The 17,642-nt window shown below is 37.2% G+C and overlaps 1 protein-coding gene across 8 annotated transcripts in view; it reads right to left on the bottom strand.

Annotated features, from left to right (window-relative positions):
• Positions 1-1,542: 1,542 nt before the first annotated feature.
• Positions 1,543-17,642, bottom strand: part of NR1H4 (nuclear receptor subfamily 1 group H member 4) — a 117,787-nt gene continuing 101,687 nt past the window's right edge. For all 8 annotated transcript variants that reach the window (XM_082850070.1, XM_082850072.1, XM_082850069.1 and 5 more), the window contains 5 exons: positions 17,134-17,232; positions 16,709-16,808; positions 11,654-11,800; positions 4,122-4,235; positions 1,543-2,153 (listed from right to left, as the gene is read on the bottom strand). In XM_082850070.1, coding sequence (XP_082706196.1) covers positions 1,915-2,153; positions 4,122-4,235; positions 11,654-11,800; positions 16,709-16,808; positions 17,134-17,232 — 699 coding nt within the window. In that variant the 3' untranslated portion in view covers positions 1,543-1,914. The remainder of the gene's footprint in view (positions 2,154-4,121; positions 4,236-11,653; positions 11,801-16,708; positions 16,809-17,133; positions 17,233-17,642) is intronic.

Raw genomic sequence — 17,642 nt, 5'->3', positions numbered from 1 at the left:
TCAGGTGTGGTTCAAAGGGTCTTGTTATGAATAATGAAAGATGCTCCTATTGCTCAGGAAATGCCAAGCGTTTTAGAAGCTCTCTGTCAGAAACTGGGGACAAAGACCAAATATATATTTCTCATTATATCACAATTCATTTTCCACATAAGCATTATTACTTGCTATTATAAGGTCTTAACCACTTGCATAAATCCAGACCTAGAGGATTAACTCCTAGCTCTGTCTACAGTGCCCCCTTAGTTCCCACTCATTTCCCACCACCTTCCCCACAGATGCCTTATGATCTGGAAACCCCAAAATACACTCAATTCCCCAAACTGGACCTACTCCCTCAGGCATTCAGAAATTTACTTCTCTGTCTTAAATGTCCTTTCCTTACCCCCCTCTTCCCTGGTGGGTCTGCAATTTCCCATTTGCTCTTCATTCATCAGCTAAATCCCTTTAGTTGGTGGGTACTGAGATCTTCATTTTGCAGTGGTGAAACTGTGGCTTACAACGGTACTGTGCACCCTCCCTCTCTGGCCCAGGTTACTTGTGGTCTTTTAACATCTGCACAACTCCCTTTTCTCCCTTCTTTTGCTCCTGCCACCCCTTTCACCTTGAATCCCCTCCCCTCCTACCCTGACCCATGGAATCCTGACTATCCTTCCAAGCCCAGGGGAAATGCCACCTCCTCCTTGAGGTTTTCCCAGGTGAGCCCACAGCACTTTGCTCTGTGTAAGCCCCTCCAGGCAGTTACTGTGTCTTAATCATCTTTGTATCTCCTATGGAGATTAGCAACAATATCTTACCTAGTGGGGACTCAAGTCTTTTTTGTTGTAGCAAATGGAATCCAACTAATGTTAGCCCCAACTCACTCCATTTTCTACTGACTAGCCATTTTTAGGACTTCAGGGTTGCCCTAATATTTTAATACGAAAACCTCTTTGCTTGCTAAGCAAGCTCTGTTTTGGCTGATTTCAGGAGAAAGGGACATATAAGCCCATTACTTATAGGTGTTTTATTGTATTCACCAAAGGAAAATGGGGAGAAGAATGCAACAGTATAACAATGAAGGAAGGAAATGAACTAATTCCTGCCTTGGGGGAAGTATACAACAGCTGTGCACCCTGAAGGAGTGTTTTCCAAAAACAAAACAAACAAACGAAAAATGATTAATTATATGCACTAAAGCCAATAGTGAGCACTTTTAAGAGACTAAATGGAATGTCCCATCACTGGAGTTATCTGCATACTCTGAATTTGTAAATGCTGCCTCAAGACCCTAAGGAAAGAGATTGCTTGAGGGAATGTTTCATGTGACAATAATTAACTTTTCTGTATGCTATTCTCTTTGAACTTCAAAGAATATGAAATGATCAGGGGGCTATGGAAAATGAATGAATATTCACCAGGGCTTCCAGGGATGAGAAAAGCACAATTTATGTCCTAAGAGTTTACCTTTTTGGAAATTACCCCTTCAGATTCGATAGGATGCTATTCATCATTTAAAGAAATAAGTTGTATATTTTTCAAATTTTGTTCCCAAAGAAAAGCCTGTTGCCATTATGTTCAGTTTATTGCCCAAATTGAACACAGCTTTTTAATAAAATATATGCAGTAAGGTAAGATGAAGAGCAAAATGAGATTTTCCCTATTTCAACAGATAGACTTGAAGTAATGATTAATTTAATTAGGCAAACAGGGCATACCAATTTGAGTGAAAGATTCCCTGAAGCCTTGTAGAATACAAGTAGAGAAAGTATTTCAACCTAGCCCCACATTTACAATTGTGGAGGTTATATAACTACCACATAAATATTGATGAGAATTCTTGCATAAAACCAGGTACAAATGAAATAAAGGAAAGTTATATATAGGATTTATATTATGAGGAAAATGAAGAGCTAGACCCTGCCCCTGCAATGCCCATCACTGCACATCCCAGATTTCACAGAGAAGCGGGGTAAACTTGTGGTCATTCACTCTCCATGACATAAGCATCTCTGCGTGGTGATGGTTGAATGTCCGCAACTCAGTCAGGCGACCCAGAAGACAGGCAAAATGTTGAGGATTTTCAGGCTGATGAATCTTACACAACTTTTGTAGCACATCAAGCAGTGGTTCCTGAAGCTTCTCTACTGCCTCTCTGTCCTTTATATATTGTCTGTCTGTTTAGACGTTTAAAATAAAATGACAAAAAGTGGAAAAGTAATAATTTGGCATAATTATAGTAATGTTAATGTTTTTGAAGTGTAAGTTATAAATGTACACTTAAAATGTACAAATTAAGTATTCAAATTGATGAATTTTTAAACACACGTATTTAGACTCATGTAATCACAACTAGATCAAGCTATAAGACCTTTACTGCCCCCCAGAGGCCTCCCTAAATTCTCCTTCCAATCAACGTGTACCAGAAAGACTCCATACTGAATCTGTTCCTTTAGCTCTAACCCTTGTGCTCTGTTGCTTGTGCTTAGTCATGCTGGCTCTGTGCCTTTTGTGAAAGAATGTTGCCTAGAGCCTGAAATATACGCGATATCCCATTCTCAAGGTTCTGACCTTTAAAGGTATAACACTTTTCCATTCATATAGAGATAAAAAGTTGCAGAACAGAGAATAACATTTATCTTGTTGGAGGTTTATAGGAACATTGTGACCGCACATACATGGACAGCTGCAAGAACAAAGGATTCCAGCATCAAGAAGTTTGCAGCAACCAGCCATACCCTCTCCCCTTTTAGTAGAAAAGAAGCCTGAATTCTAACTTGGGTAAGGTGGTTCTTTGGGACACTAGTCCACCATCTTCTTAGTCTGCTGGCTTTCCAAATAAAGTTGCTATTCCTTGTCCCAACACCTCGTCTCTTGATTTATTGGCCCATCATGCAGGGAGCAGTAGGAGGTTGGACTAGGTAATAAACGCACTCAAGGTAAACTCTATGATGGGCATAAGTATCATTTCTGGTGGGTATATTCTGGAATTGCTGGGTTATAGGGTATAAATGTGTGTAACTTTAGTATGTACCGCTGAAAAGTTTTTCTTTTTTAAATTATAATTTCTTATGGTAAAACTAACAACTAGCTTCTGCCTCAGTATCATGTATAAAAGTGGTTTAAGGGCTTCCCTGGTGGCACAGTGGTTGAGAGTCCGCCTGCCGATGCAGGGGACACGGGTTCGTGCCCCGGTCCGGGAGGATCCCACATGCCGCGGAGCGGCTGGGCCCGTGAGCCATGGCCGCTGAGCCTGCGCGTCCGGAGCCTGTGCTCCGCAACGGGAGAGGCCACAACAGTGAGAGGTCCGCGAACCGCAAAAAAAAAAAAAAAAAAAAAAAAAAAGTGGTTTAAGGCTATCATTGTAATTAAGCTTTACAAATCATGAACATGGCATCACTTACTCCGAAATAATTAATCAAAAATATAGACAAATTTTATGTACAAAGGTATTCATTTCAACGTTGTTTAAAACAACAGCAACAACAAATCTGGAAACATCCTGAATATCAAAACATGGTAAAACTGAGTAAATGACTGTACATCATACAATAGAATATGATGTACATATTACAACAAACTTTTACCAATATAATTATTTAATGACATGGGAAAAGTACACTTAAAGACAGTATGTTCTTTATTATGTTAAAAGTATATAATTTATGTCTTTGCTCAAACTTCAACCCCTTAAAAAAGCCTTCCCTGACCACTGATTAAAACAGCATTTTGCTGCCGCTTTCTTTCCTTATACCCACATCTTTATATTTTTTGTAGCATTACCACCTCCTGAAAATTATTTGTATTCATTTCTTAATTTACTGTCTTTCTCACCCTACTAGAATGTAAGCCCCATGTAGCTGTATCCTGCCTGTTTCTTTGCTGCTATATCCCACAATGTCTAGAAACATGTTTAGTGCATATAAGGTGTTCAGAATGAAATTACTGAATGAGTATGATGTTTAGAAGAAGGCTGAGAACAACTACACTGAAATGTTAACAATGGTTCCATTTGACTGGTGGAATTATATGCCATTTTACTTTCTCTTTATGTTTTTTATCCAAGATTTTCTTTAATATTACTACTATACTTGAGGGGAAAACCAACAAATGGCATAAAAATAAAAATGTAACATTGAAATTACCTGGAGACAGAATAACAATTGCTGTAAGCAGAGCATACTCTTCTTGAGTCATTTTCAATTCTGCAACACTTTTATAAAAGCTAAACATAGGTGTTATATATTCATCAGAGATACCTATGGGGGAAAGGTGAAAAATTGCAGAGGCATAGTAAAATTTTTGAATGACTCAAAAGTGTAAAATTACAAACATTATATATATATATATATATATATATATATATATATATACACACACACATACATGTTAATATACCCATATGCAGACATTTGATAAACGTCCCAGCCACATTTAAATAATGACTATATATTAAATGTCCCAGCCAAAGGTGAGGCATTGCAAAGAAGATCAGTTAAAATCCTCAAAATATAACCTAATCAGCGATTTGTATGTCTTTGATTTTGGCAGTGCCTTTGTTTTAGTCACTACTGTGTAACAATAAATGATAATGTTCTCGAATTGCCAAAAGAATCTCTGAACTTCACCATGCTCTCGATGGGCTTTAGTTAATCTTTTTAACATTACTATCTATAATCAAGACATAGACAGCATCTTAACCAACAAAAAATTATTGTTCTTCAGTCCAGAAATATAAACTCTACTTAATACATTGGCTAGAATTCTTATCAGAGTTCTGATCTCTCTCTGAAGTACCAAAGCTGTTTATCCATTGCCTAGTAGGCAATGGTACTTGGCCCTTCTCTTCAAACTCAGTGTGTCCAAGATCAAAGACACCATGTATAGAACTAAATTCCCCATCTTCCTCCAAATCCACTCCTTTCCTGATGTTCCCATTTTCAGTGATTGGTATCCTCACCCATCCAATTGTCGTCACCTGACAACCAAGATTCAGCCTTCCTCTAACTCAGTCCAGTGCCTGGATTGAGTCAAGTCCTGCGTATTTGACCAGCTAACTCTCACTTGGTGCTCTCTCCCCTCTTCACTGCATCTGGTTGACCTAGTTTAAGTCTTTCTTTCTTTTCATCTGGATCACTCCAATTGCCTCCTTACTGGTCTTCCTGTCTTCAGTGTGGTCCTCTTTAAACCATTCTAGAATCACCTTTCTAAAATTCAAACCACACTCTGTCTCCCCAGTTCTTACAAACCTTCAAAAACTCTCCATGGCTTTTGGCATAAATGTTCTTCCTTTTTACATAGGAAACTCCTGGACCCGTCCCCTGCCTCTCCCACCACCCAATACTCACCCACATGATAGCAATAGGAGTTCACATTTACTGAGTACTCATTATGTACTAGGCACTGTTCTAAGCACTTCTTATGCTGGAACTCATTTAATCTTTCTAACACCCCATGAGATAGGTGCAGAGAGGTTATGTAACTTGACCAAAGACACACAGCTGGTGAGAAGTGGAACCAGGATTCAAACCAAAACTAGTAGGCTTCAGAGTCCTGGCTCTTAGTTGTGACTAAGGGGTACTGTCTTTCTATCACACAGCCTATACTCCAGCCATGTTCAGGCACTCGGAGTTCCCTAAACAATTTTTATTGCCCAGTTGTGTACATGTTCTCTCTACTTGGAATATCTTCCTTCTCCTTTATAACTTACTCCTCTTCATAATTTAAGATTCCTTTGTGCCACTTCCTCCAATCATTCAACAGCTATTAGTTTGGTGCCTGTTCTGTGCATGGCTCCACTCCAAAAAAGCTTTGTCTGGGGAATTGTGCAGACAGGAAAAAAAAAAAAAAAAAAAAAAAAAAGGTGTGCTGTGACTTATGGATGAATTAAGATGAGTTTCCCAGAATTGGTCCACACTAGAATAGACTACTCTATTCCATCCCAAACCCGACCTAAAAGCCGTAGAGCTTCAGTTGAAACACACCAGAATAAAGTTGGATTCCAGATGCTAAAGAGTATAATTATCATCTAATATTATACTTCACAGGATCAGAAAGCCTGAATCCTCACCTTTAGATGAATCTAAAGAATCTTCTCAAACAGAATCCTTGGCCTTTCTGTCTTTAGTCAAAGTAGCACACTTTCTTCTCCTTTGACGTTTAATCAACCCCAGTTGGCGCTCTTAACGAGTGGCTTTGTTGAGCAACTTGGGGATGACACCATGTGGAAGATTGCCCTCTATCCAGCTGTTACAGACTGAACTGAATACCCATGACCAAACTAGATACAACTTAAAATGCAGAGGGTTGGAATATGTGAGGCTGGGACTACTAGTCCCGGTTTCCAACAAACATAGTGGTTAAGAGGTAGTAAGCCTGAGTTTAAAAGCTGACCTATGACTTGATCTCGGGCACATTACTTCAACTCTTTAAGCCTCAGTTTCCTCATCTGTGAAATGTGAGTTATATCAATAGTATTATATGAGATAATATATGTAGAGTTCTTAGCACCAAGCCTGGCTCATAGTAAACCCTCAATAAATGTTAGAGCAAATAATCATAAAAAGAACTATTAATGTTGTTATTCAGGAGAATTGGGTCAACACATTAGTTCCATCTCAACCTTCGATTAAGCTCATGTACTTTTGTGTTTACAAAGCTACATTTTTGTTTTTGTTTTGTTTTTGCATTCTGCAGTTTGCTAGGGATGAATACAAATTGGCTGATCAGTGATTTGCCCTAGTATTTTTCTAAGTATTAAAGCTAAGCTAAGATCTGTATTTGTTAATAAAGCTATTCTTTTTCATCTTCAAAAGATGGCAGGTCTTCAATAGTTGGGTATTACACTCGTTAATTGTGGTTACCTAAAATAATAATTCACGACTGTGTCATTATTTTAAATAGTATATAAGGGTTTGGAGATAAGATTAAAGGCAACAGATTTGAAAATATTTATGAAATCATCTTTGACTACCTAATTTTCTATCTTATTTGTTTTTCTAAATCCTCTCTCACCCTCCAAAGATGATACCTCCATTAGCTATCTAATTGCAATTGATAATTTTTGGAAAAAAAAACAAAAACAGGTTAAGATGTTTATTACAACTGTTTGTCTTGTGCACCTTGTAAAGAACAACAGTGAATATAGAGAAAATGTAGAAAATAAATAATAGAAGAGTTTAAAAAATTTTTTCTTACAGGATAGATAAAATATAAACCTGCTTTTGGAATTAGAGTCAATAATCAGAATTAATCACACCAACATAAACAAAGGGTGTTTTAGGTGTTTATGAGCCAGCAATTTCTAACATAAGAAATGTAACAATAGCATCGTCCTGAAGGGGCAGTCTTTTCCTGTTTTCCTGTTGACTCCTCCTTTCTGAAACTTACTCAAGTCCAATTAGTTGATTTTTGGTCACAAGAGGGGGCTATTTTCTAACTTAATCACAAAGACTACCATGGAAATGTTCAGTTGTAAAAAACCATTGTTTCTGCTCCTCTGTTTCTTGTTTGCCTTAAAAAAAAAAAAGAGGTCTGTGATTGATAAATTACTTGTCCAGTGATAAGAAATATTCTCTGAGAGAATAACCATGTGATAGAATTAACACTATGCTCTTTTAAGTTATTTTCATTGGGGACAAAAATAAAGCCAAGGTGTGTATGTGTGTGTATTATACACAAGTGCACATATACAAGGCATCCTTGTTCGGCTAGGACACCCTACCCATGTTTCAGGGCCAAGTTCAAATTTTGCTATCTCTGTGGAGCTTTACCTGTCACGGTGAAGCAGAATTAGTTGCTCCCTTCTCTACGTTCAATTCTATTGCACCTCTCACAATTCATATCTCTCCCTCCCATTAGAGCGTGAAATACCATATACAGTTTATGAGAGCAGGAGTCAACTGCGGTATTCCCAATGCCTGGCAGACTGCCTAACCAATAAAGATGTTTCTTATTCCTCTCTGTATCCTTAGTAACTAGGGTCCTGCTGGAGACAGAGTAGGAGATTAATAAATGCTTGTTAAATTAGGCAATGTTATGTTTTGTTTGTGCCTAGCAATGAAGGTTACATAGCTGTGAGATGTGCTAGGGGAAAGTATGCCACTCAGACAATGGAAACATTCTCTTGGTGCTAAGAGATTGGGCCTTGGCCTCTGTTTCAATTGCTAACCTCCACTCAGTGAGTCATTTGTACCATACTGTTGGCCTTGAGTAAAAAGCTGCCGTCACATTAGCAATTCAAAAAATAACTGCTTTCAATGTAAAATATTTAAGATATTTAATAAATAACATACTTTCCAGTAGTCCTACTGGCTAAAATTTATCTTAGGATAACGATGCTTAAGAGTTGCCAGGATTTGGACTGTCAAGTTTCAGATTCATCTCAACCAAATTCACCAATTTTTGTGTGCCTCATCTGTGCCAGGCACTGTGATGGTGCTGGGAATAGTCGTCAAACAGTTTACAGATTAATGGAGAAGGCAGGTACATAAATAAATACATAATGTCCTAAACTGGGCAAGTACAGAAGGCTTGGGGAATACTGCTGAGGGGCAATGGAAATACTGACGCTTTTATTAGTTTAATAATCTCTTTTACTTTGAAGAGGTTTCTTCCTATAATTTGACTCCCAAATTTGTCCATGCCAAAATTACTGTGTGACAACTTTAAAAAGCAACACGAGAGTTGGTAAGAATTCTAATTCTTAAATTAAACTTTCTCATAAATATTGTCATTTGTTTCTGTACATTTCCAACCTTTCTTTCCAAGACTGTCTATGAACTGATAATCAGCTTGTATGGGCTTCATCAGAGAATTTAGTGCTTATTGTTTTCATCTTGCACAAGTTGCCAAGGTTAAAGCAGCAAAATCATATATATTTAAAGAGCAGAAAAAATAAGCACAATATACTATGTACAGTATTTTTTACTATCTACTACAACTTCATCACTCTTATAAGCATCTCTCCTTCCTCTGACCTCATTGTCTTTATTCATTTTATCATTTGCTTAAAAGCAATTTCAAATTACTAGCTGCTGCTTATGCTTTCTCACTCAACCAAAAGGCAGGAACCATGTCTTACTGGGTCTTACTATTCCCTACCAGCTGACAGTTGGGCAAATATTATATCTTAGCGAGTGACAGCTGCAAAGTGCAGAAATGGTACTGGGCTTTGAGTAGAACACCTGTGTTCACCTCCTGGTAGTCTACTGATTAGCTGTATGACCTTGGGCAGGTCACCTAGCCTATCTAAGCCTGTTTCCCCATCTAGAAAATAGGAACACAGCACTCACATTTAGGGGCCATTGGAAATACTAAGGAGATGATGCATGTAAAAGCAAACCATTGTAAGATCACAAGGTATACTTTCATCCGATAAACACTTACTGAATTGAATATTTCACTCATGTCTGTTGCGGGGAATCAAAAAAGGCCGAAAAATCCTATAAATTTCAGAGGTTATTTGTATTTGAAGTGAACATAGAACAAGTTGTTCTGTTAAGTCTGTGAGAAGTTATTGCTAACTTCCTTAATGCTAAAATGTAAACTCATTCAGTGTTAGAAAGCCCTTTCCAGTTCTATCATATTTTATGTTTTCGTATGATTATTCCTATATTTATTAAAACTTCCAGCTTGTAAATGAATTTTGCATAATACCACATTAGGAATAAAGAAATTGATGCCCTAGAATTATGTAGAGACAACTCAGCCACAGGTTGTATCAGATATGTGTTCTGAAGCCTCAATTAATATAAATAAACCCTGTAACCCGCACTAAGTAAATGTGTCTCAGGAGACAGTATCTTTGTATATATGATGGGATTTGATGAAAGCAAACAAAAGAGTATGAATTTGCAGAACAAGAAAAGAAATTTCACATGATGTTCTTTAAAGAGTTCTATAGGCTTAAACAGGGTAACTTTGAAATGTTATGTTATTCTGGAATTAAATGTACAGTAGAAATAAGAATGTGTTATATAAAAATAAAAAGTTATTCTGAAATGTCATCTTGCAAGATCAGGTTTTTCTGTGGTGTGGGGAAGAGGCAATGTTCTGAAAATCCACTGGGAGAAGCAAATTCATAAATATTCATAAATGGAAGCATCATTATAGATAATAAAATACGAAGCAGCATGTGAGTTTGGATGGTTTTTATTGTCACAATATGTGGTTGATGTTTGGGTAAAGTATCTTATTATGAGCTGGAGGCATGCATTTTATTCATACAGATTGTGTTCTGGAAAACTTCGTTCTTGAACTCATCTGAAACTTGCAGTATCACAAGTTCTGAAACTTATGTTCTCAAGCAAGGTTTTTTCTTTTTGATCACTACATATTTTTAACCTGCAAGACCCTCATGTGTTCTCACCTAGTTATTGCATTGGTCTCTTTATAGAGACGCGCCTCTTGTCTCAATTCCTCCAAACCTTCCTTCAAATTACTGCTAGAAAGATCTTCCACAGTACTGCTATGGTCGTATCATAGTTGCTCAGAATATTACCAAGAATCCCCATTATGTAAGAACTAAAGCTCCTTTTGTGGTATTTGCCATCTTTAATAATCTAGTACTCACTACATTTTCAGCTCCACAAATATTATTTTCCAGCAATATCAAGGTATTTGTGAGTCCTATACACAGATGCTCTCTCATTTCTCCACATCTGTGTACCTGCAATTTCTATATTATTATGTTATAATGGCTATATCTCTTGGAATGCCTTTCTCAGACTTTTGTGGCTTGACAAGTTCTTAACTTGTTCTTGACAAGTTCCATGGTTCAATTGTCAACTTTGTGTGCCTTTTGTGACTCACCAAGTGGATTCACAGGAAGGCAGGCACGTCTTTACGCTTCATTTTATATACACATTCCTTATAGTCCCTATTACACTGCACATTGATTAAGAATCACTTGCTTGTACACCTTCCCCACTAGTCTGTGAGTTCCTGGAGGACAAAGACCATACATTGTCATCTCCATACCCTCCCTGTCACAGTATTCCTCCATAATAAGTTAAATTGTGTTATTCATTCATTATTTCATTTTTATCTCTTGAGAGGCAGTAGAGTATAGTGGTTAATATATATGGCTTCTGAAGTCAGGCTTCATGTCTGCCTCTGGAAAAGTTATTTAACCACTCTCTGTCTCAGTTTTCTCATCTATAAAATGGGAATAATACCAGAACTTATAGGATTTTTATGAGGATTTGATGAACTAATACATATAAAGTATTCAGAACAGTGTCTGAAACCTAATAAATTATGTATAAGTGTTGCTATTAGTATTATTTCTTATTTTGCTTTGCATCGAGATGGATAATAGTTTGACACATAGTCATTCATACCTGAAGATTTTGAATAAATGAACCTTTTTCTAGACTGAATAATCCCAGCTCCTTTAGGCTATTTTAAAAATCAGACTAATATTCCAATCTTTAAAAAATTTCTCCTTTGGTCCTTCATCTTAATGCAGTGAAAAGAGTATTTTTGGTATTTTGCTATTACAACAAGAATTTTTGAACCAGGTCACTAAATTCTCATCTATTCTTTTCAGTATCGTTCTCTATGCTAGTCACAATGGGCATATAACTGCATGAGATAGGCAAGAGACCTGCCTTCATGGGATGTACAAATTCTTACTTGCAGGAACAGACTTTTTACCATTAGCCAAATTACTTACCGCTCTTTCGAATTCTCTCTTCCAATAGGTCAGCATGTCCAGCTGGAAGTTTCTTACTGAAAATCTCAGCTGAACGGAGAAACATAGCTTCAACTGCAGACCCTTTCAGCAAAGCAATCTGATCTTCATGGTCCAATGTCTGAAACCCTGAGTGAAGATGATAATCAAATCAGTATCAAAAATTGTGAATGTTGTATAACAATATTTCATCATCACCATCATCCCCATTGATAAAACCTTTCCATAAAGTGATTTTGTAATTGTTTTAAGATTGAACAGCTAAACTGAGTCAATAAGTATCTCTTGTACTCCCCCAAATAGAAGCTGACTTTTATCTTCATCGAGCAGGATTTATTTAACAAGTCCAGACTAAAGAGGATATCAAGTCCATACCAAATATGTATACTTATAAACTATGGAAGAGACAGGCTGATTCAGATGAAATATTGGAGATAAAGTAGATTCTCTTTGAGCCATTATTTTAGTCATATCTTGTCACATCAGAGAGGGTCAGAGAGGGTCAACTCTGCAGAATGGAAGCATCCACAAGCCAGAAAACATTTTACATGTATTCAGAGGTTTAAATGAATATTTGGCCAACTCGTTGAGTCTTTAATCAATGTGAAGAATGGGTAGCATTCCACCCCGCCCGCCAAAAAACCAATCAGGGCCATGCTGAGGTATCTGCTCTGAGCTCAGCACTGCACATGTGGGGTAGGGAAAATCAGAGACATATAGGAAAAAACTGATGACCTGAAGATATGTAACACTGCCCAGAAAATCCAAAGTCCTTATGCAGGCTTATATGCTACAGTCCCCAGTGGCCTCTCTGACCTCACTTTCTCCTTCATCACCTCCTCCTCAGTTATTGTGCTCCAGCCACACAGACCTCTGGCTCTGTGGTGAACACACAAGTCTGATTTTGCCTCAGGGTGTATGCTCTTCCCCAGCTCTCCCCATGCCCCACTCCCTCAGTGTATGCAGGCTCTGCTTCAAGGTGACCCTACCTAAAATAGCACTCCCCAGCACTCACTAGTCCCTACCTGCTTTATTTTCATTCATAAAACTTACTACTGCCTGACATGATATTATAAGTTTATCTGCTTATTTGTTAATTATCTGCCACCTCTCCTGGAGTATAAACTTCTTGGGGACAGAGACTTTGCCTGTTTTATTCACTTCTGTATCCCAAGTGTCTGGCATATAATAGGTATCCAAGAATTAAATAACAATGGAGTTCAGAGAAGAGAGTAATGCTAAGGATTAAAAGTCACTACCTTGATGGTAGGCATTCAAAAATACTTGCTCAATGAATAAATGAATGAATTGAAGAACTGAAAACATAGCAGGAGTCCATTAATGGTGACTACTTAAATAAATTATGGTAGATCCATAGGAGGGCAGTATAAAATAAGGTCTCTAAAATCAGATTGCCTAGAAGAAAATTCTGTCTCTGACACTTACTATCTTTGTGGTCTTGGGAAACGTACTCAATCTCTTAGTGTCTCAGTTTCCTCACCTCCAAAATAGGGATTATAAAAGCACCCACCCCTTAGGATTGGCAGAAGTGTTAATGAGGCAATCATATTAAATGCTTAGTACAGTTCTTGACATACAGCAAATACTTAAATAATGTTAACTATTATTATTACAATGGAATACTATGCAACTGTTAAAAGCATGAGGCTGGTATACATATATGGGAAGATGTTAAAGAGAAAACGATACCCCAAAACAAATATGTACTATATAATCTCACTTCATGTTTAAAAACAACAATCTATGTATGTGTATGTGTGTATAGATTAAAATATATGAAAGAAATCAAACCAGACTTCTGTCAATAGTTGCCTATAATAAAGATGATACGGATGGCTGTGAAGGGGACTTTAACTTTCTGGTCCGTAAATTTCTGCATTGTTTGAATTGCATGATTGAATTACTTACAATGGGTACCAATCTATTTGGAGTTTTTGTATACAAAACTTTAAAAATGGGGTGAAAATGTCCTTCTTTTCCTGCCTGCTGAGCCTGTCTTCCGAGATGGTCCAGCTCTCTGAGGCATGATTTTAAGGATGTTTGGAAAGGTCTCCGGCAGGACTTTTTTTTTTTTTAATTCAAACAGAAAGTCACAAAAATTATAATCATCCTCATCAGTTCACTCAGTCCCATGTAATTAATTTTTTATCTTGATCTTTTGTTAGTACTTTTATGAATTCATCAGTTTTTCATTAGAGTTCTGAAAATGCTTATTCATTCAGTTCAACAGTATCTGGTAGGACTTTTTATCAAAGTCCATTGATCTTCTAAATTCAACCCCTATGTTGATAAGCAAATATTTAAGTCCCTTTCTATAATTTGCATTTTTCCCCAAGTGTAAAATCAGATCGTGAGAGTAAAGAACAGGCTTTTTCAATCTATACTCCCTGTCTCCCTCTACCCAAGATTCTGAATCTTAAGAGGCCCATTTGTTTCTCTTCCTAAAATATAACCTAGAAACTTAAATCAGTCCTAAGTCTCATTTTCACCTCAGTGTCACAAATGCCTGATCAATGAGAGCAGCAGAACATCTTCTCTAAGTATCAGCTCTGCATTGACCATCTCTTTTCCTGTTGATAATGAATAACCTTCCCCTGTTCTGAGAACTTGAGTCTTTTTTTATGACTCTTCAAAAAGTCACTACCTTAGAGAACCTAAGAGCTCCTTTGAGGGCAGGAGCCATGCTGAGTCTCCAGCACCCTGGACAGTGCCTGGCACAGGTTATGCTCAATGAACTGCTGAAAGGAGTGACTCAGCTGGGTCTTTCACAAAACACCGTTTCCTATTGGTGTTATATATCATTATTATTACTATATATAATAATGTCATTTCTATAATTTTTGTTAAAAGACATTTTTTTCTTTCTCAAGGTTTTCTTGCCTTTTATTTCCTGCTGCATTTAAATTTTTTTCCTTCTACTTTACTCGTTAAACATGCATTAATTGCACTCTTTCTCTCCCTCAGGAAATAGGTTAGGCACTGGAAATGAAGAAGTGTGTAAGATATTGCCATTGCTTTCAGATAAGTTACCTTCTTATGAATAAGATACTTTTTCGCCTTCAATTATTTCCTGATTCAATACCAACTGACCATTTGAACTGAAAAACCTTTTCCCATAAACAACCAAGAACATCATATTCTCCCTTTCCCAGTTCTCCCCCCACAGTTATCACTCTCGTGTAATCTTTTTTTTAATCATGATTGCCTTCAGCCAAATTAGCATATAACAATTAAGTTTCTCTTTCATTGTTAATAAATAAATGAGAGAATATTAATGTTTCAATGATAACAAGAACTTTCTCCCCACATCTTATGACTTTTATATAAGCTTATGTCTATCCATGACACATTTAATAAAATAATAGCATAATGCTGACAAAAGAAAGCAAATTAAACTGTCTAATTAAAATCCTACATCAGAAGTCACCTTCTGTAATTTAATATTACAGTGTTATGCTGCTATGCAAGATATTTATTATACTCTACTAGACCATGGATTCTAATGTACTAAAATATTTTAAAAACACTGAAGCAACTTAAACCTATTGGCTTATAGAGCATTGATAATGTGGCTGAAAGAATGGGGGAGGAGTGGCACTGGGAGACAAGAACCTTGAATTCCACATTCTGTACTGGCACCATCTAAATGGCTATGGATAAGTCCCTCTCCCTCATCCCATTCATACACTTGTTCATCAAGCCCTACCAATCTTTGAGTCTCTCTTCATTTTGTTTCCTCTTCTCTCTCCCACTGCTATTGCTTTATTTTAAGCCCTCTACCTGGACTGGTGCAGTAGCATACTAAGTGATCCTCCCTGCCTGCAGTCCGTCCTCATTCAAATCCATCTTACACAAACCCAATAAAGCCATATATCTATAACATAAATCTCATTATGTTCCTCTCAAAAAGAAAAAAAAAAAAGCCACCAAAAACTTCTTACCGTCCAGGGCATCCTTATCAGTCTGGTACCAACTTGCCTTATGTCTAGCCAAGGAGCCCACCACAGACATTATTCTATAGCTACGCTGAATCTTCTCTTCCATTTCTAATAATCCTATTCTTGTTCATGCCTCATTACCTTTTCACAAGCAGATCTCTCGACTTGGAATGCCCCTTCTCTTTCATACCACCGGGAAAAACCATTTTTTCTTTTACACTCAAATATAACTCTTTCTGAATCCTCCCTGTCCTTCTCAGATACAATTAGGAATCATTTTCTTTCTGTTCAACAGCACTTTGTATACATGGTTTTTTGGGGTTCTTTAAAATTTTAGCCTTTAATCACTCTCCTTGATGGTAATTGCTAGGTACTTAGCATAGAGTACATTTCAAAAAATGCTTATTAAATGAATAAATGGATGAATGACAACTTTGGAAAGTCTCAATTTTTTAATCTATCAATTTGGAGAATTATTATAATTTAAAATATCCCATCTGGCTCTAATATTTCATGTCTATAGTAATTAGATACATTAATTTAAAGCAGATGTGGGGGACTTCCCTGGTGGCGCAGTGGTTAAGAATCCACCTGCCAATGCAGGGGACACGGGTTCAAGCCCTGGTCCGGGAAGATCCCACATGCCACGGAGCAACTAAACCTGTGCGCCACAACTACTGAGCCCGCGAACCACAACTACTGAAGCCCACGTGCCTAGAGCCCTTGCTCCGCAACAAAAGAAGCCACTGCAATGAGAAGCCCGTGCACCGCATGGAAGAGTAGGTGCCTAGAGCCCTTGCTCTGCAACAAAAGAAGCCACTGCAATGAGAAGCCCGTGCACCGCATGGAAGAGTAGCCCAGCACCACCACAGCTAAAGAAAGCCCGTGCACGGTAACGAAGATCCAACGCAGCCAAAAATTAAATAAATAAATAAATAGAATTTTAAAAATAAGTAAATAAATAAAAAGTTATAAAGCAGATGTGGCATTATTCCCTTTTTACAATGAACAGACCTGCCTCTCAATGTCACAAGAATATTGTACAGTGTAGTAGAAAAGTAACTACATGTAAAAATACCTGGAAGTTTTTTTGTGAATTCTACGAGAATCTGTACATGACTGGTAGCCATTTCAGTTAAAATGAGAAAATTTTCTTCTGCACTGAATTCTTCTTTTAACTAAATTTTAAGAAAAAAGCAAATGATAAGTAGATAGAAGGAGAAATCAATATAATATTGTTACACTATAGAACCATATTTAGATAATAAATTTTAAGACCCAGCTCAAATTTTTCACATCCTTGGAGAACAATTACTATTACCAAGCTAGGTATGAGACTTCTTACTCTTTGTTTAATGCTGCAAAAAGTTTAAAGGTACAACTTAAACTCTAAGCCCTAATCATTTTAACTAACATATTCATATATAAATTTGACCCCCAAGGTAGTAAGAGCTCCAGAAAATATCAACTTTAAACCCATGTATCCTCAGATATTGTACATACAATTTTATTTGTTATTTCCTGAGGCATCCTCTGCTTGCTGTATGAATCCATAATATAATGAAGAAGATTCTGTTGATCTGGGGTGAGTTCAGTTTTCTCCTACACTGGCAAAAAAATGAAAGGTGTCAGGGAAGCTGGTTAGAAGGCATGTTTCCCATGTGTACTCTCATCTGGAGTAAACCACTAGCAGAAATTGTTGAAAAAAGCCCTAACTATGGCAGAAACTGTGCATGCACTCTGTTATAATGTGTAATTGCTTTCTCTAGTTCCTTGGGCAAGCCACATCACATTTCACTAAATTTGTCCCAAGTGGGTAATTTTCCTATCTATGAAACAGGGATAACAAAATATTCCTTTCATGTATTTCTTGTGAATAAATAATAAGCAGGATATGAAGCCTGTCAGGCCTACTACCATAGCAGAGTTGAGCAGTTCTCATAGAGACCATGTGGCCAGGCCCAGAATATCTGGCCCTTTACAGAACTGTTGCCAACCCCCAAAGTAGTAAG

The sequence above is a fragment of the Leucopleurus acutus genome, assembly GCF_964270905.1.
Source record: "Leucopleurus acutus genome assembly, chromosome: 11".
Classification (NCBI taxonomy): domain Eukaryota; kingdom Metazoa; phylum Chordata; class Mammalia; order Artiodactyla; family Delphinidae; genus Leucopleurus; species Leucopleurus acutus.
The sequence above is the reverse complement of the archived record's forward strand: the minus strand, read 5'-3'. Positions and strand labels throughout refer to the sequence as shown.